The sequence below is a fragment of the Suncus etruscus genome, chromosome 9 (assembly GCF_024139225.1).
Source record: "Suncus etruscus isolate mSunEtr1 chromosome 9, mSunEtr1.pri.cur, whole genome shotgun sequence".
Classification (NCBI taxonomy): Eukaryota; Metazoa; Chordata; class Mammalia; order Eulipotyphla; family Soricidae; genus Suncus; species Suncus etruscus.
The window spans coordinates 21968483-21987066 of record NC_064856.1 but is presented as its reverse complement, the minus strand read 5'-3'; the positions used below and the strand labels follow the sequence as shown (position 1 = coordinate 21987066).

General features: G+C 51.3%; 1 protein-coding gene across 3 annotated transcripts in view; it reads right to left on the bottom strand.

Moving 5' to 3' along the window:
• Positions 1 to 443: 443 nt before the first annotated feature.
• Positions 444 to 18584, bottom strand: part of PLCG1 (phospholipase C gamma 1) — a 38549-nt gene continuing 20408 nt past the window's right edge. The window contains exons 2-32 of one of the 3 annotated variants that reach the window (XM_049779132.1): positions 12906 to 13058; positions 12715 to 12808; positions 12552 to 12599; positions 10621 to 10705; positions 10457 to 10540; positions 10197 to 10231; positions 9914 to 9986; positions 9716 to 9817; positions 9453 to 9571; positions 9291 to 9376; positions 9082 to 9202; positions 8255 to 8423; positions 8002 to 8124; positions 7817 to 7918; positions 7548 to 7735; positions 7121 to 7321; positions 6922 to 7041; positions 6646 to 6826; positions 5951 to 6028; positions 5118 to 5221; positions 4820 to 4919; positions 4515 to 4584; positions 3846 to 4003; positions 3264 to 3360; positions 2695 to 2919; positions 2452 to 2600; positions 1542 to 1656; positions 1269 to 1430; positions 1075 to 1163; positions 800 to 987; positions 444 to 637 (exon numbers count right to left, since the gene is read on the bottom strand). In XM_049779132.1, the coding sequence (XP_049635089.1) occupies positions 595 to 637; positions 800 to 987; positions 1075 to 1163; positions 1269 to 1430; positions 1542 to 1656; positions 2452 to 2600; positions 2695 to 2919; positions 3264 to 3360; positions 3846 to 4003; positions 4515 to 4584; positions 4820 to 4919; positions 5118 to 5221; positions 5951 to 6028; positions 6646 to 6826; positions 6922 to 7041; positions 7121 to 7321; positions 7548 to 7735; positions 7817 to 7918; positions 8002 to 8124; positions 8255 to 8423; positions 9082 to 9202; positions 9291 to 9376; positions 9453 to 9571; positions 9716 to 9817; positions 9914 to 9986; positions 10197 to 10231; positions 10457 to 10540; positions 10621 to 10705; positions 12552 to 12599; positions 12715 to 12808; positions 12906 to 13058 (3662 nt within the window). In that variant the 3' untranslated portion in view covers positions 444 to 594. Of the gene's footprint in view, positions 638 to 799; positions 988 to 1074; positions 1164 to 1268; positions 1431 to 1541; positions 1657 to 2451; positions 2601 to 2694; positions 2920 to 3263; positions 3361 to 3845; positions 4004 to 4514; positions 4585 to 4819; positions 4920 to 5117; positions 5222 to 5950; positions 6029 to 6645; positions 6827 to 6921; positions 7042 to 7120; positions 7322 to 7547; positions 7736 to 7816; positions 7919 to 8001; positions 8125 to 8254; positions 8424 to 9081; positions 9203 to 9290; positions 9377 to 9452; positions 9572 to 9715; positions 9818 to 9913; positions 9987 to 10196; positions 10232 to 10456; positions 10541 to 10620; positions 10706 to 12551; positions 12600 to 12714; positions 12809 to 12905; positions 13059 to 18584 lie in introns of those variants that run through there. The other 2 variants (XM_049779133.1, XM_049779134.1) reach the window with 2 other exon arrangements.

Sequence of the window (18584 nt, the reverse complement as noted above, 5' to 3'; positions counted from 1 at the left end):
AAAATAATACTGCTATTTTTAACATGATCCCCTGTATCTTTCCGGCTGGGTGGCATCCCAGCCAGGGGCAATGTGCCCTTGTGCTGTGTCCTCCTCGGGTAGGCGAAGCCCTCTCCACACGGGCCAGGCCTGTCTCCTTGCTCTGGCTCCAGGGCACAACCCTGTGGCCTCTACCCTCCCGGCCTGCCCGGCTGTGATTTTAAAGCTACAGGACAATGTAAACTAGATTTCCCTGGCCCAGCAAGGCTGCCGCTCCTCCTTGTCCATGTTCAGGAATGTCCATGGCTGTGCAGAGCTGCCTGTGCAGCCAGCAAGTCAGCCTCTCTCCAAGGGGCTGCAGCTGGGGTCCTGGTCTACAGGATGGAAAGCTCCATCTCCAAAAGTCAGGGCCAGATGTATGTGCTTAGTGCAAGACACAAGACAGTTTTTGCCTTCACCCAGAGTTGGGGCATGAGGCCCCGACAGTAACACATCCCATTAATGGCTTGGTTTTTGTCTAGCATCCACTGCTGGAAGCAGGCTCCAGGCTGCAAGACCCAGGTCATGGCCATCCACCAGGCACGCAGCACTGCTGCTCTCCCAGGTTGGGCACACCTAGAGACGGTTGTCTCCATTGATCCGAGTCCTTCGTGGGGCCCTGGACAGAAAGAAGAGTATTCCTAACTGCATGGGGCCGAGAAGATGAAGCCCACACTTCTGGCTATTCTCCTTAGGGAATATCTCCTCCCTCCCTTGGGAGCCATCTCTCCCACAGCACTCCTCCCTGCAGCAAACAGCTGCCCATCCACCAGCCTCTCACCTTCGTTCTCGACTGTCAAAATGGTCTGTGAGATGCTCCTGGGAGATGTGAAAGTCCTCGAATGGCTGCTGATAACGGGCTTCGAAGGAGCCTTCCCTTGCCCGGCCATGAAACAGGTGGCCTGAGGTATCAGAGCCGCGTTCCCGCAGGGAGGTGCCACTGAAAGGACTGAGGTCGCCATTCTCCTGCTTTAACACAGGTAGGTTCAGGCACAGTGCCTCTACTGTACACCAGGAGGTGACAGGTTCCCATGCCCCCCCCCCCCCAGCAGATACCTTGGCAGCAAAAATGTTGATTTTGACCAGCAGAGAGGCCAACTCCAGGTCCTCACTGTAGTTGTTCTTCAAAGGAACTGCTCTGTATCCTAGGAAGAGAGCCTGGCCCTCAGCCCAGGAGGGCGCCGAACAAGGGATAGGCCCTCCCCACACCAGATCATAGTGTGGACACTACCTCTAGGCAGGGACCTCACCTGTCTTCAAGCCTTTCACTGGGAAAGTGGCCTGTGCCAGGAAGTTCTGGTCACTGAACATGTCTTCCTCATACACCACAAAACGGAGGAAGGCGAATTCAGGGTTACTGATCTGAAAGTGGAAAACCTTGGCCGGCCATACCGGGTTTAGTCCATTGTCCACTGTAAAAGGGCAAAAAAGGCCTCAGACACTGGCAGGGGAGGAAAAACTCACTGGTGAGGAGGGTCCTTCACCCCCCCACCCCCACCCCCCAATGAGTGGGAAAGACTTACCTACAAATTCTGTCTTCTGCTTGGTGCTGTCATATTCAGCTCCTGCCACCTCAATCTCTACAAAGGGACACACAATGCCCCGACCATTCTTTGGAAGATGCCGGGCCCCCAGCACCTGAGAAAGGCAAAAATGGGTCTCGGCTTAACTTCCTGAGCAAGACCTCAGTGTACACAAAGGCAGGGCGCCCTCTGCTGGGTCCTAAGGATTTATATCCCTGAAGGCAGCAGGAAGACCCAAAAAGCAACGGTGCCAGCAAAATTTCATTTGGTTGAATTAGTTTTAGCCTAAATGTAAACCATTTCATGTTAAATCTAATCTCTTCACATGCAAACCTATCAATTAACTATCCTTAGGAAAGAAAACAGAACACTCCGCTCTGGGTAGCACAAACACAGAATTCATCTCTCTCAATTCTCACTCCCACAGGACTCTCCTCAGCTCCTCAGTCTTTTCATCAGAGGAGGTAGGAGCTAGCAAGGTAGGAAGTGCTTGAAACTAAGAACTAACAAGAGGGAGCTCCAAGACCCTGAGACGGCAGACTCCCAGTTTATGCCCCGTTGGTTCTAGTAAGAGCCATCCATCTTGTTCCCGGAACAGGCCCTGGGCTCACCTGAGGCCTAACCTGCTACTATTCTCTTGCCAGCAATGGCAACCCCAGCCTGGCCTCATATATAGCACTCTACATAACTCTACAATAACAACACTGGGTACAAGAGCTTGGGCTACAGTGAGCCCTGTGCCACAAAGAAGCCACCTTATAGTGGAGGCTTAGAGACAGTCAAATCTTCCTTGGTCTCAAAGCAATGTCAGGGTCCCACTCTATCAAAGTAACCAACTAAACTCGAGGGGAGCTAAACAATCTCAAGGGGAGTAACTGTCCCCTGCAGAGGTTCAGGTGGGCAGCCCCACCTCAATGCAAATGCCACAGGGCTCCAACCCTCGGAGGCTGCTCTTGTCAAAGGGGTCAAAAGCTTCCTCGCGCATGGTGCTGGGCTGCAGGACATAGCCACAGTGTCCACCGGCCATGAAGAGGGCCTGGTTCATCTGCATGGGCTTATCTGGAAGCAGCAAATATGGGTTCAGTTCAAGTGTCCCTTGATGTGCCGTCCCAATTACAATCCTTACCCGAGAGCTAAGGCACCACCATCTCACCTGGGGTCTGGAAGTTGAGGGCAACAAGCTGACTGCCACAGATCCACATGGGCAGAGGATCATAATTGGAGGAGTCCAGCCGCTGGCCCTTAGGGTAGATGCGGGAGAGCTGCAGCCGGTTGTACTGGAGGAATTTCTTGCCTTTGGCCTTGTTCACGTATTTCTCAGCCTTGGTTTCCGGAAAGGATGACATGTCCCGGTAACAGGCACGCTCTGTGCCAATCTCTATGGCAAAGGGAGAATACTTACAGAGTTTACCTGCAAGGCAGTGCCTAAGAATCTAGATCCTGCACTCCTGTGTAAAGGAACTAAACATTTCTTATGGACACTTCATGCAGGGGGCCATTCCCATTTGGTATTTATTTATTTATTTTGGTTTTTGGTCACACCCAGCAGTGCTCCTGGCTCTACGCACAGAAATCGGTCCTGGCAGGCTCAGGGGACCATATGGCATGCCGGGATTTGAACCACCATCCTTCTGCATACAAGGCAAACACCCTACCTCCATGCTATCTCTCCGGCCCCCTCCCACATGGTTTCTTTAGCATACACCCATGTTGCCAGCTTACTCTCTTCATCGAAGGGAACAGGCCGGCAGTAGACAACAAGTTCCGAAAGCTCCAGGGCGATTTTCTTCCTGCGCTCCATCATCTTCCCCTCAGTGAGCTGGAGACAGAAATCCATTAGTCTGGTAGCCCCACAACAGTGTGCCCACACCAGCTGCCAGCATCAAAGCCTGGCCCATGCCCCTTTCCCAATATCACTGCTACTGCCTAATCCAACAGGCATTTTCAAGTGAGAATCCCTAGTCTTCACTTCTGTGGCCCTCAGTATAATAAATGCCAAGGTACCCCTTCTACCTTTTTCCTCATCACCCACATCCCCAATATTTAGCCCTCTTTCTACTCTGCCACCTTACTCTACATCTGGGCACTGCACTGTCCCCACTGCTTCCTGCCCAGGACTCACTTTTCTGCTTGTGCAGCCAACTACTCCATAGGCTGAGTACCTAGAGGTCCACGCTCACCTCAAACCCATTCGCCATCTGCATACTGCATGCAGGACTATGGCATCTGAATTCCTACTTCAACCACTCATCAGATTCACACACTGCCCACCTAGAACCTTCTCACCCTCTGGCTGATTCTCACCCTGGCATCTGCAGTCTGGGCCACTTCACGGATCTTCTTCACCCAGTCCTGTAACTCCTCCTGTGAGTCAGCAGCAACATCCAGAGACCACTGGGCCACCGAGGCCATGCTGATGGAGAATACGAAGAGCCGACTGTTCTTGCCCTCAGGACGAATGGCTAGGAGAGGAAAGGAGTGTCATGGGTGTCATCATGTCCCCATTCCAGACGCCCTGGCACCACTCAAGGACATCTCATCAACTTCTCTTTCCCGATGGGAGGGAGGTGACGCTGCCCTACCAGGTCTACTTACAGCAGAGGTGGCTCAGCTCAGACTAGTCATTGCAGGGAGCGATAGGCCAGGGCTCAAGCTTTGGTCTGACTGGCTTACACCTCGAACATGGGCCACCCCACCAACCCCAACTCCAAGCCTGTCACAAACATGACCTAACCCCCTATGAATGAGAGTCAGCACCAGTATCGGCTATAGTGCATGGTATAGGGGGAGCATGCAGAGGTCAAAGCGGGATGGAGGGTGCCTAGGGCATAAAGGGGTATTAAAAAAAAAAAAGGTAAAGCTCAGAGTGAGGGCAGCCTTTTGGAATGTAACTACTGTCAGCTTTCCTCAAGCATCAAGAGGCTGGAAAGGAGACCCAGGCCCTAAGGGCAACAGAAAAGGGAGGGGGCTCACCAATCTGACAAGCCGGCACATCCAAGACCCCCCGCAGCAAGTCCCCCAGAGGGCTGTTCTCATCCAAGTGCTGTAGAAAGCAAAGCCCCGGGGAAGGGGGGGGGGCGCTCGTCAGCATGTCTGCTGTGTACATGCATGTAGGACAAAGGTATATTTTGAGCATTCATGTGATGAGACCCAGGTGATGTGTGTAAGCAGAAGACCAGGGTTGGCACGGGTGTGCATGCCTGGCACTGGGTGAGGTGGGGATGTGCACAAGAGCATCTGGGGATGAGAACCCTGACCACCCATGGGCCCCATCTCACCTCCCTCTCAGGCTCCAGGGCTGCTGCAGGACTGACCATCTCTTCCACATAGTTGGACGGGAACCACAGCTGCTTCTTCCCACCATAGTCCCCCCGCCACCTGTGAGAACCACCGGGTGCTGATCCCCAACTAACACCCCAACCTCACACAAATAGTTTCCTTTGTCATGGTTCCACCCATCAGCAGAGCACACATAGCTGACACACATACAGGATAGGAACCCCCCACACCAGGACAAGCACCTCTGCCCTGTGGACCCCAGCCCAGCACACCCCTGGAGCCAGGGACCAAACTCACCAGCCTCCTTCTTGCTTCTCCACATTCTGGATGATGGCACTCTTGGTGAAAGTCAACTCATCTTCTCTCTGGGCCTTGTAGTCAAAGAGGGCTTTTACGGCACACTACAAGAACAAAGAACACCCCACCTAGGTCAAGGTCTATCTGCCTTGTCAAGGCTCCCCACGGTGCTATTCCTGTCCTCACCCTGTCCCAGGGAAGATGTGAGCAGGACAGATTCAGGTCCTCAGTCACACTCGCTCCTCCTAATGCAGGTGGAATCTACAGCCCCTGGCTGGGTCCCCAGAGAACTCAGACTCTAGCCTATGCAGTCTGGGCTGAGAGCATAGAAAAGGAGTGTCTCTGTTCGATGCCCTGAATGCCTCTGTCCCCATGCTGGACCCATGTAGTCACCAGAAAGTAGGAGAAGACTCTCCCCAGGATCCAAGCAGCTGAAGGGAATGAGTGAATGAATAAGTGAGGGGGCAAGGAGAGCACTAAAGTGGAAGAGGAGTTCCATCCCTGGCACTGAGTGGCACCTCCCCCATCTCTGGCCAGGGTTGCCACCAACACTACTCATCTTACCTGGCTGAGCTCTACCAAGAGTGGCCTCTATTTATTTTTAAAAAAAGAGAAAAAGGCAAAAAGAAGGACAGGCCTGGGGGTGGGTGGGCTGGCCCCAGGAGTGCTGTGGTTGTACCCAAACCACAAGTGTCTCACAACATCGAAGGCCTCGAAAACCACAAATGCCACTTTTCCACCAAGACCACAGAAGGGCCACAAGCAGAGACCTGCAAGCCCCAAGCAGCTGGGGATCCTCCCTAGCTTCCGGTGTCCAGAGGAAAGGGCCATACCTTGAAAGTTGGCATAGGGTTTGCCTCCACATAGAAACCAGGGTTGCGTCCCTCATAGAGGGCCCCATAGTCAGGCTCCTGGAAACAGAGAGAGAAGATGAAGCAGGGCCAGAGCTCCCCATGCACCAGCCCAGTAACTCAGGAGCTTCCTCCACTACCGCCTGCTCTGGTGACCAGGTCAGTGGGAATGACCTGAAGGGCCTGATGCCATAACCACTTTTTCTCCACTTATTCTGAGGGTTTTACCCTCAGAATTAAAAGTACTTTCTCTTCCTATCCACCATGGAGACCCAACTCTCCATGGGGAAAAGTCTTCTCCCCGCCACCCATGGCCACTCGAAGAGCCCTTTCTGTCCTATGGGTCTTGTTTCCTCATCAGGCTCACCCCTAAAGTTCCTCACCCTGACCTGACTCAGGTGTACCAGTTTCCAGCAATAATCCCCTTTAACCCCTTTGATCTCAGGGCTCTCCCATCTTATACGGAGGCATAGCCAGATGCCACTCCCTCTAGTGCACTGTCCTGTCACCTACAGAGTTGATCCCAGCAAACCTAAGCAGCCTAAAGGGGGCTCTATACTCCAAGACCAAACCACCCAATGACTGGTGGGGGTGCGTTCTAGGCATCTCAGATCAGGGGACTGCACTGGTACATAGACCCCATGCCTGCCATGCCCCTTTAACCAGTGGGTCCTCACAGCTGTGCCAATCTTCTCCAGTGCCTCCTCGTTGATGGGGTACCGCAGCTTCATCTTACGATACAGCGGGTGCTTCTCATAGTAGCTGATAAGGTCTACCAGGCTGTCAAATTCAGAGTTGCCTAGCATCACCGTCTGGCCCTCCTGCTGGACTCGGCAATGCTTGATCTTCCCTTCAGCCCTGGATAAAGACAGAAGAATCACAAAGGGTTGGGGGGAACCCAGAACACCCTCCCCACCCCATACACATATATACCCTCAGGTCACACCCCTCACCGGAAGGAGATGGCATAGGAGTTGGGCTCATTTCGCTTCCGCACCAGGAAGGCCCCGTCCCGAGGGACCCGCATCAGCATGTGCTCAGCCTGTGCTCTGGTCAGGCTTGCATGGTACCACCTGAGGATAGGTGTGAATAAAGCCCAGGAAGCACCTACCAAATCCCCCCAGGCTCCCAACTGTCTCCTTCCTCCCTTACTCTTTGCTCTCATGGGCATTGGTCTGTGGGACAGGCTCTGAGAGGCGCATCTCAAATTCATTGCAACGCAGGGGCACCTGCTGGTAGTGTGTGATGAGGTCATAGAGTGAGTCAAAGACAAGGTTGTCTGTCAAGAAGAACTTGGGGGTCCCAGCATCCTGCCGGGAGTGGATTCGGCAGTGTTGAACTTTCCCGTTTCGCCTGGGGGAAGATGGGGGAGCAGTGAGAAGCAGGCCAGAGCCTTGAACACCCAGTATAACCCCTAAGCGAGGTGCCAGTTTCAAAGGGGGAGGTGGAAGAAAATCCCTAAGGAGATGAGGTCTGTCTTCTCGGCTGGCCATGCAGGAGTGACTTCATGGCAACCACAGAATGGGGTGGGCAGCGGGGCCTAACGCCCTCTGGAGAACAGACTCTGGGGATGGGTTACCAGAAAGAGAGGGTGTAGTCGCCCACAAAGGTCTCGCTCTCGCGCACAAGGAAGGAGCCGTCGGGGGCCCCAGTCTCGATGCAGTACTCGGTGAGCAGGCGCTCTGCGATGTGCCGCCCGTCCCGCCCAGCCCCAAGCTTCCCGTGGAACCACTTCTCATTGGAGTGCAGCTCTGTGCTGCTGCTGGCCTGTGAGGGGGGAGGGCAACAGCAAAGGCCTTCAGACACTGTGACCCCAGCCCAGCCCACAACCCTGGGCCAGCCCCTCACCTCTTTGGGCTCCTCCTCATCCTCATTGCCCTGGTCACTACTGGTCTCCTCAGAGTAGTAGATTTTACTGCTGGTCAAGACAAAGTAGTGGGGGTACCACTCCTGGGAGAGAACACAACAGGCCTGTGAGCCAGGGCCCTTTCCGCATGCTCCACTGTGCTAGGTCCCACTGGCCCTGTGCTCACATGGTTCACGGGGTCCTCTAGGTAGAGAATGCCATTCTTGATGGAGTTGCTGATGTCATTCTCTGAGTACATCACGGATGTAGGCACCTCCTCATAGGCACTGCCCTCAGCCAGTTTCTTGTGCTGTAGGGGGAGGCCAGGTGTCTTAGGGTCTCTTGCTTCCTCACCAGGCCTAGAGTGCCAGACTGCTAGCACAATTGCCTAGGAGAGGCATGGGAAAGTGGACCCCACACCTCTAAGCCTACTGGCTTACCTTGATAAGAATCTTCCTCTTGAGCTGGTTGGGTGAGGGGAGTCCATCGGCAGCAATGTCCACAGGCTTGGTAAGGAGTGTATCCCCAAGCACCTTCTTGAAGTACTGGGCCATATTCCTCTGTTGGGCAATGCTGCAGTGATCCTCGATAGACAGGATAACTGGGTACCTACGGGAAGGGACTGTATCAGTGTGCTGAGACAGAATCTGTAATTCTGCAGGACTTTTCAAGGCTCAGTCCAAGGAGTCTCTCAGAGCGCTGTGGTCAGAAGCATGGGCCTATAGTCTAAAGGGAAGCTAAAACAAAGTAGAGGTAGGTTCTGAGAGCTGGAGGGAGCTGGAGTTTCAGTACAGACCAAGGAGTGAAAGTACAGAGAGGAGTTCCCAGGGTTGGTCATTTATGGAGGGTGAAAAAGCAGTACAAGAGATCAGGAGACAGCAAGGGAGAAGAGAAGAAACTCCGCAATTCAGCTACTGGAGAGTCCTTTGTGACAGCGACTGTGACTTGGGAAGAGACTAGTGATTACAGGAGAAGTGCACAGCCACCACAGAATGGGACATGGGATGTGAAGGGAGAAGAAAAGGAAGGACTGTGGCCAGGGCTACGGCTATACTTATTTTGGGGAAGCATGACTATTCCACAGGCTAAAGAGAAAGCACCATGAAGGGGGCGGGCTAGGGAATGCAGGAATAGGGAGGCTTGCAAGGAAATGGCTCAAGCAAATGAAAGGATCAAAAACAAGGCAGAGGAACCCATTGCCATAGGAGTCAATGAGAGAGAACTGGAGTCAAGCTAGGGGCCCATGGCTTCCCCATCCCCTACTTACTCTGAGGCCACAAAGGCATGCTCCTTAATGGTATGAAGCACATCAGAGAATTTGATCTTGGTGGTAAGCGTGTGTCCATGATAAATGACTGGCATCCCATCAGGGCCGTCCCAACAGTCCACTGGGGAGCAACATGAGTTCAACATGAGGTCAAGTGAGCAGGCCTGACACCACCTCCCTGCTGCCCATATCAGCTCTGTGCTACGCACACTCAATGCAACGACAGCCCATCCTCAGGCATCGGGCATAGGCTTCCAGGGAAGACTCACTGGAGAATTGGTCTCCTGTCAGGTACCTGGAGAGAGGACCAGAGTCAAAGGGGTTGGGCCAGCCCCTCCCTCACATCCTCACAGGGAGGATGGGAGACTCACGTGTTATGTGAAGAGGAGATCCAGTAGTGAGAGAGAGGGTTATTCATGGTGTCTGGGTACACTGCATCCAGCTGCGAGTTCCACACACTGTTCTCTTTGGAGAACAGGAAGGTGACAAACTGCAGAAGCAAAAGTGGAAGGTTATAACACAGTGGCGTGGGGTTATCAGAGAAGACAGGCTGCTTTGTAGCTAGAGAAGAAGGCCAGCGCTCTTGCTCGGCTCCATTTATTCTCTCTGAGAAGGAGAGAAAGGGCGGGCTCACCTCATCCAGAGAGAAGTACGGCTCCTCGATCTCTCGGAGGGGGTCTCGGAGGAAGTTTAGCATGAACTCCTGCACCTGCAGCCGGTCAACTGCCCACAGTTCCTAAGGGGAACAAAGAGGGAGAAGCATATGAAGCCCCTGCTCTAGGCCCTGAGCCCAACGCCCTTCAGCCCCAGCCCAGCCCAAGCCGCTGCATACCCCCTGGTACTCAAGAAGAAACTGCTGGAATTCAGAAAGGGACATCTGGCCAGGCTCTGACTGCTCTACTGTCCTGAAAGAATGAAGGGACGTGCCTGGGGGACAGCTGGCAGTAAAGGCTATACAACAAGGCACTCTGTAGAGGGTAGAACCCAGTTCTCCACCAGTAGAGTTGCCAACAGGATCTGAGACAGCTCACTCATGCAAGGACCACACCTCCCACCTGTACTAGGAATCACCCACGGGCCCAAGGAAGATCCCACCCCCCTACTTAAAACCAAACCTTGAAATCCTGGCTTCTAAGAAGGGGATGTCCATCTGCAGAAGATAGAATCTTGTCAGAGCGAGAGCCCTTAGAGATCATATGGGAAAGGGGTTCTCAGAAAGAAAGGCTAGGGCAGCATATAAGGGCAGGCGTCAAGAGAAGAGCTGGAAAAATGGCACCCCAAAGCCCCAAAGCAGGGCTGCAGGGCTGAGGCAAGCGGGGTTAGGGCTGGGGTGAGAGCAGGGATGAGGGCTGTAGGGGGTAGGTGTCTCATGCACCATCTTCTGGGCGCTGTACATGAGGCTTCGGTACAGCTGAGCGAACTGCCCATAGGTGATGTCACTGCTGCGCTGCTCCAGGTCCTGCAAGAGGGTGGGGAGGACGTGTCAGGCTCTCAACCTGGCTTCCTTGATCCTCTGGCACATGACACAGGAAGCCTTACCGTCAGCCGCTCTCGGAGGAAGCGCATGTTGGGGACACGATAGTTGACTTGGGACAGCATGTTCTTCAGATCCTTGGCCGATATACTAAGGAAAGAAAGACATCGCAATGGATCACCTATGACTTCTGTGACTTCTGACCAGTGGCCTAAGTCTACCCGGAGCTGGACAAGTAAGCAACACTACTGTGGGAGCGGAGTCCTAGGAGCAAGACTGGAGCAGAATGGATGTCCCTTCCTTTTTTGCCCCTTGATTTTCTCATCTGAGCAAAGGAAAGCCCCAGTGACTGTCAAGGTTCAGGAGAGGGTCAGGCATGAGGGTCAGACTATGAAAAACAACAGCCTCCGTCCCACAGCTGCACTGCATCTGACTTCTCAATACCCAGAGGTGGCGGATGGTCCCTGAGGACAGATGTAGGCAGGATAGAATCTACAATCATTACTGCTGGGTGATGGGAGAGTTGGCCTCAACAACTCTGGCATGAGGAGGAGACGATCATACTGAAAAAGGTATTCTCCTGGGCCCTGAAAGGGCAGCACCCCTGTATCCCTCTGGGGATGTGAACTAGGGGCTTCAGCTGGGCCTGTTAATGGGACCGAGGAGAGGGGAATGAGAGGCTTTCATTCCTGGAAGGTAGTGTCAGGGAGACGACAGGAGAGCAGCCCCCTCTCATCCTCTAAGCCAAGAACCTGGTAGGCAGCATCAAACTCTCTAGGGACACTCCCTCTTGCACAGGCATCAGCCCTGATTCTTGGTGAATGCCTGGCTACCAACAACCCAACAAACTGTTGTGTGCATTTACCTCACAGGGATGGCTGAAGGAATTGTCCATACCCCCTGATGCCCTGAGACCTTCCTAGATCCTGTCACAGCCCACCCCAGATCACTAATCACCTCAATACTGCTAAGTCCTTTCCCTTATCACACTTCACAGGCCTGGCCTGGCTAAAATCTAGCTGGGGCTCCTCAAACTATCCTTGAGATTTTCCTCAACTCACCTTCAGGATCCTCTTTGTCTCCCAATCTCTGACCTCTTGGGCCTCTTCCCATTTTTTTACAGCACTCACTCCATGATGTCCTCCAGTACGTGCCCTTCAGGATCATCAACAGTCCAGTGTTTCCCAAAGTGGGCACTACCATGTTCCCCGACCCCAGTTCCATTGGGTTGGGGGAAGTGGGCAGGAGTAGCCATAAGAGCAATGAGAGGCCCTTTTATTTGCTCCGTTAAAAAAGCTAAATTCCTTTTTTTTTTTTTTTTTTTTGGTTTTTGGGCCACACCTGGCAGCACTCAAAAATCTAAATTCCTATAGAGGTGTTGAGTCTTTTTTTTTTTCCCCCTGAAAAAGGGGCAGCAGGACCAGTAAATTTAGGAACCTCTAATCTACATGCTCCAGCTCTCAATTTCTTCTCCAAACTACTCAATCTACTTAAAGGAAACCAAAGGGCATCATAAAATAGAACATGTCCAAGTGGACCCCAGACATCCTCCAATGTGCTTCTCCCAGAGACCTTCCCCTTTCAGTCACTTTCTAGTGACCCCCACCCTTCTTACAGTCATTCTCAACTCTGCTCTAAATCTTTCTTATACCCCATCTTCCTTGGTTTTCTGACTTTCACATTATCTGCTCAAAACTGTGAGCCTCAAGTCTTTCCTCTCCAGACACAACAGGTCCCCTGACTCTCACTTTAGGACACCCAGAGCCATTAATTCTGCACTTCCTGTCTCTGTCCATACTGGCAAGACACAAAGCCTATGCCCCTATGTTCTCGCACTGGAAATCTACTTGAGCCAGAAATACCTGCCCTGAACCAGCTCTGCCTGAGGCAGCTTCCTGAATCCTCTTATTCTTTACGTAGCTGCTATAAGGCAATAACCAATGGTCTGGCTTTCCCAATTCATCGCACACTAGGTTTAAGCCACAGCTCTACCTACCGATCTTCGCGATTCCGATCCACCGAGTAAAACTGCTTCCTGAGCCACCTGTGGAAAGAAACAAAAGATGAGTCTGTTTCTCCAGCCAGGCCTGGAGAAGGTCAGCAAGAAGCATCAGGACAATGTGTCTCCCTAACAGTACCAAGCCAAGGGTGGTTCTCACCTCTCGATCTGCAGCGGGGTGGCTGCCTGCAACGTGTCCTCCATCAACCAAGTTAAGCCCTTGATCCACATGTTCACCTCATCCTCAGATGTAGCTGTAAGCAATAGGTCAGTAGTTGAGCTGGCAGTACAAGAGTACAAATGACTTCTCCCTTCCCCACCCCATAGCTCCTCTGACCCCGTGTTTTCCACCTTGCAAGCTCAGGGTCTTTAGTCGAAATTCCATTCCATATAGGATGACAAAACAGTGTGATTGGTCTGGGCGGAAAGCAGGGTCCTCTTGGTAGCGATCAAAGTCCCGTGAGGTCTTCCCTGGGCGAATTTCCTTGATTTCTCGAATGTCAACTAGAAGGAAAGTAAAGAGGACAAGTCAGACTAAGCGCCAAGCCAGGTGAAAGAAGGGCAGGCTTTGTTCTCACCCTCATTCCCATTCCCCCTCAAGGGGCAGCATTAAACCTAGAGAATCTCCAAATTATGTAACAGAGTTGGGAAATGGGTGGACCTTGGACAAAAGCTAAGAGATCTGGAGTGGGGAAGGATGCCTCTTTTTCCCTTCCATTACTGAGAAATCAGGCAAGTCACTGATCTGGGAAAAGCTGGGCTCTAAAAAGAGGAACACGGACTCAAGGTTTATTTGTGGGGCCACTTCCTGAAATAGCCTTCACACAGAAAACTTTAAAGAGCCAAGGGTAGGACTATGCAGGCCCAAAAAAATCTCAGGATCCATGCAAGAAACCAAACTTACATCAAGAGAACTGGTACATCCCCCAGACATCCCAAACCAGTCACAGCAAAAGATCCAGCCCCCCATAGCTCTCCTGCCTTCACAGTACAGACTTGTCAGCATGAATGATACACATCATGGCAGACCATCAGCTTCGGACACGAACTATGGAGATAGCATTAAGTAGGTCCTCCACTTTCTCAAAATTCTGTTTCTAAAAAAATAGAGTCTGATTGAGTTTTCTACAAAGCCATATATATGGCTGGGGTTGGGGGAAGTGATAGCAAAGCGGTAGGGTATTTGCCTTGCATGCAGCCTTCCCAGGATGGACCCGGGTTCGATTCCCAGCATCTCATAGGGTCCCCTGAGCCTGCCAGGAATGATTTCTGAGCGCAGAGCCAGGGGTAACCCCTGAGCACTGCCAAGTGTGGCCCAAAAAAAAAAAAAAAAAAAAAAACAACGCAGTATAATCGAAAACATGTACAGACTCTGAGGTGACAAGGTCCAGACTAGAAAGCCACACTAGGGGCTATTGTAGAGGACAATGCCTTGCATGCAGCTGACCTAGGTTGCCATCCCTGGCACCCTGCAGACCCCTTGAGGAGTGATCCCTAAGCACAGAGCCAGAAACAAGGCCTGAATAACAAGGCATTCCTCCACCAAACAAAAAAGTAAGTCAAACTGTTCTAGGAGTGGCCAGAAGAATGGCAAGTATTTGCTCCACTTATCTTCAATGTATTATGAAGAAAGGTGATAGCACCAGAACAGGGCTGCTGAGTCTGAAATCCTAATAGCTAGATTCTGGCAGAAAGAATTTGGTGCTGGCTCCTGGTTCTAATTCACCCTTACCTGACTTCCAGGCCTTGAGAGCCTGGGACTCTATAGCATACAACTTCACTATCCCTGTCCTAGCCAAGATGATCCATATCAAAAAGAATGGGGTCAATTTGAAGAAGTCTGACTGAGCCACAAGATGAATTTCTGTACCAGCATCTCTTTAAGTGCTCTTAGCCTGACTACCCTGAAGATGCATCACCTACCCTGGAAGCTCCTCTAGCCAAAATGCACAAAGCCCTGGCTGGAAAGTTCTAAGGGCCAAATCCCCAGGCACTCTAGCCACAGCTCTTCCTTATCTACAGGGGACAGCTCATCAGGGACACTTCTGGTCCAACATGATCGATTTTTTTTTTGTTTTTTTTTTTTTGTTTTTGGGCCACACCCGGCAGTGCTCAGGGGTTACTCCTGGCTGTCTGCTCAGAAATAGCTCCTGGCAGGCACGGGGGACCATATGGGACACCGGGATTCGAACCAACCACCTTTGGTACTAGATTGGCTGCTTGCAAGGCAAACGCCACTGTGCTATCTCTCCGGGCCCAACATGATCGATTCTAACCCTGTTTCTGTGCCCTCAGATACCCATCTGGCCACAAGGATATAACTTTTTTTTGCCAGCTGCCCTACCTCTTAGTTCTGATCAATCAGCCATTCTTCTTAGGTCTCCTGAGTATTTAGAAAATCTTGCCCTGATCATTCTGGAACTTACTCAGTTTCTCCTCTGGTGATCTGCTGCCAGTCCAGATAAAACATGCTCGTATGGCCTTCCAGGATCTTCACCAAGGAGTTCTGAATGATCACTCCATTTCTACCCTATGTTCTCAGCTCCATACTAGCTAAGTTACAACAGTTTCTTGTCTCTAAACCCTAGCTAGAGGCTATAGATTACCCAGGCTCCATTTTCTCTCCCTAGAAACCAAAATAAGGCCCCGTTTCAGTTACCAGATTGACACTTCAAGACACTTTATGTACAGAGCTCCTCTCTCCATGTGGCATGTCCAGAGCTTACTGAATGAACTAGGGAAAAAGGGAGGTGCCCAAAAGAGGGAAGATCCAACAATAAGAGATGGAAGTTCAAAAACATGAGGTATTAGAAACAGGGAGAAGGGAAACTCTGAGTACAATTGGAAATCAGACTTAGCCTAAAATGACAGTTTGCAAGGATGTAAGGAGAACCAGACCAGGGGAAATGCCCATATCAAAACTGTAGAGTAACCACAGACTCTGCCCTTTAAAACAGAAAGTGGCAGGCTTTTCCGGAGCAGAACTGCCGTCCCCTCCCACTCACACCTCTCCCACAGGCACACACTCACATACAAACACACTCTGTTGGGGTAGGGCACTCCACACTTGGTGCTTCCTTTCAGCCACGCTGCCACTGCTACTTGGAAGGCAGGTGGTATGTGCATATACACATGCATGGACAGACACTCTCCCCCCACACATACTATTCTCCATGTAGGCTCTAGGGGACCCTTTCGAGTGGTATGGCCTGACTTGAGTAGAACAGATTCTTGTGCAAGATGGGGCCCTAGTAGCTATAGAGCAGCTCTGGTCAGGTGTCCAAGTCTCCTAAAGCCCTGGCTGACCAGATACCAGATTCTTTGTTCTTCCCTCTAAAGAGGTGTCAGCCTAACTCTAATACTCCCAAGCCCACAGTGCAAACAGTAGGTTGCAAAGGATGTAGCACCAGGGTGCAGTGCTCTAATATTCTCAAATGCCACATTTTGTGGAATGTCCTAAAACCCCTATTCAACTGCCTCCCAGAACAAATTGAATGAGTCTGTGATTCGGGGCCTAAAGAACTGCAACATGGAAAGGAGATGCTCTAATCTGGGTATAAGGCAGGTTGTGCCAGTCATGCCAGCATGGTCCACATCAGACCTGCAGTGGGATAGGAAGGGCAGGAAGAGACCTGGGAGATGGAGAACAGAAGACAAGCAAATGAACCACAGAAGCGTATAGTTCAGGGAGACAATGGAAGAAAGCTTGCTGTCTGAGCTATAGAACTTTAAGGATAAACATGGATCCCACAACTAGTGGGCCTGTGGGCAGGCAGCCCAGCCTGACAGGAAGGGGTGGTCTCTGGATGACAAAGGCCCATACCAAAGCACAGTCCAACTAGGGGTGAAGGGTCCCTGGGTTCTGTCAGTACATAGTCAGTTCAGTCCATTTGGACCATGCCATGCCTAAGGCTTCAGAAATGACACAGCAGCTCTGGTCAAAGCAGAACTTTGGCAGATGGAGACAAGATAAGCTGCTGTGTGCTATCCTTAGTGTTTATCACACACACAAACTTGCTTGAAAAACCAGAGACTAACCCTCTCTGAGAGGCTTTGGACAACAGAAATCCCCATCTTAGGTCAGGACTATCTCTACATGTCAGTCTTGGGATGGAGGGCCTTTACCAGAGAGGCTGTCCAGTGCTCCGGGCCTGAGGGCTTCCTGAAGACCATCCAAGTCCAGTAAAGAGGCACATTATGTATTCAATGTCAGCTGTAATGGTCCTGGCAGCACTATGCTTTTTCTTTTTTTCTTTTTGGTTTTTGGGTCACACCCGGCGGTGCTCAGGGGTTACTCCTGGCTGTCTGCTCAGAAATAGCTCCTGGCAGGCACGGGGGACCATATGGGACACCGGGATTCGAACCAACCACCTTAGGTTCTGGATCGGCTGCTTGCAAGGCAAGCACCGCTGTGCTATCTCTCCGGGCCCAGCACTATGCTTTTTCAACCTCAGTAAACATTCATTTTTCAATATCAGTAAATCAGAATCTCTCTAACCTTCTAGGGCTGCAGGAAGGGTCCAATGAAGACTGAAGCAACCTGCCTCTACCTGTGTAAATGTCAGCAATCATGGAGACAATGGTGGGGAGTGGGGACAGAGAGAACAACTGGGATCACCTGCCAGGGTGTCATGGGCAGCCCTAACCCTGGAGAAGCAGAGCTAGATGACAGTTCCCTCAGCCCAAGGGGAAAGAGAGGGAGGAGGGAGAAGAGAGAGGGCAGGGAGAAGGAGAGGGAGGAAGAGAAAAGGAAGAGAGGGAGAGGGGAGAGAGAAAGGGGGGGAGGTAGGGAGGGAGAGAAAAAGAGAAAGTCTACCAAAGAGGTAGAGTGGGGGGTTGGGAGGGGTACTGGGAATACTGTATGAATGAAACTTAATCATCAACAACTTTGTAATTATATTTCATAGAGATTCAGTTTTCAAAACATGGGAGAAGAGGGGCCGGAGTTATGGCGCAGTGGTAGGGCATTTACCTTGCAAGCGGCTGACCTAGGAGGGACCATCGTTCAATCCCCCAGCATCCCATATGGCCCCCCAAGCCAGGAGTGATTTCTGAGCGCATAGCCAGGAATAACCCGAGTGTCACTGGGTGTGCCCCCCCCCAAATGGAAGGAGAAAGAAGAGAAAAAGAAAAGTAGAAAGAGGAGGAAGAGGAAGAGAAGGAAGAGGAAAAGGAGGAGAACAACACGAAGAATCCCACCAGCCATTTCTCAGTCCACAAAGATTGTGGGGAAGAGTGCGGGGTATTCTTGCTCCCAAATTCAGGTAAGTGCACAAAACACACAGTACGCAGTCAGAGAGAGCACAGTGCCTATAGTATTTGCCTTGCATGTGATCAACATGGGTTCAATTCCCAGCACCACAAATGTTTCCTGAGTCTCACCAAAAGTGATCCCTGAGTAATCAAGTATGGATCAAAACAACAACAAAAATAAACTCACTCTGTTTCCAAAGCCACTTCATAAGCCCACAAGCCCCACCTGAATAATTTGCAGCCACATCTGCCCACCACCTGACACATAGTGGACAACCAGAACAAGAGATTTGCAATAATAAAATCACAAAGGCCAAACTTCAAATCCTGGCTCCAAGTGCCTAAATTGCTCTCTTCTCTGGTAGGTCAGGGGCAAAGGCTGAGTGAGGTGAAGGCTTAACACAGACCACTAAAATAAGATGCCCACAGTGAGTTGGTTTTGTCTTAGCCTGTTCTTGACCTTTTTTTTTGTTGTTGTTTTTGTTTTGTTTTGTTTTGTTTTGTTTTGTTTTGGGGTCATACCAGCAGTGCTCAGGGGTTATTCCTGGCTCTATGCTCAGACATCACTCCCGGCAGGCTCGGGGGACCATATGATATGCTGGGATTCTAACCACCATCCTTCTGCATGCAAGGCAAACACCCTACCTCCATGCTATCTCTCTAGCCCCTTGGGCAGGTTTTTATGCTGAAGGAAACCCAACCCCCCCCCATTTGGCAGCAGGAGCTAGCCCTAAGTATGAAGACAGAATGTTCTAAGATTGAATATGCAAATCAAAA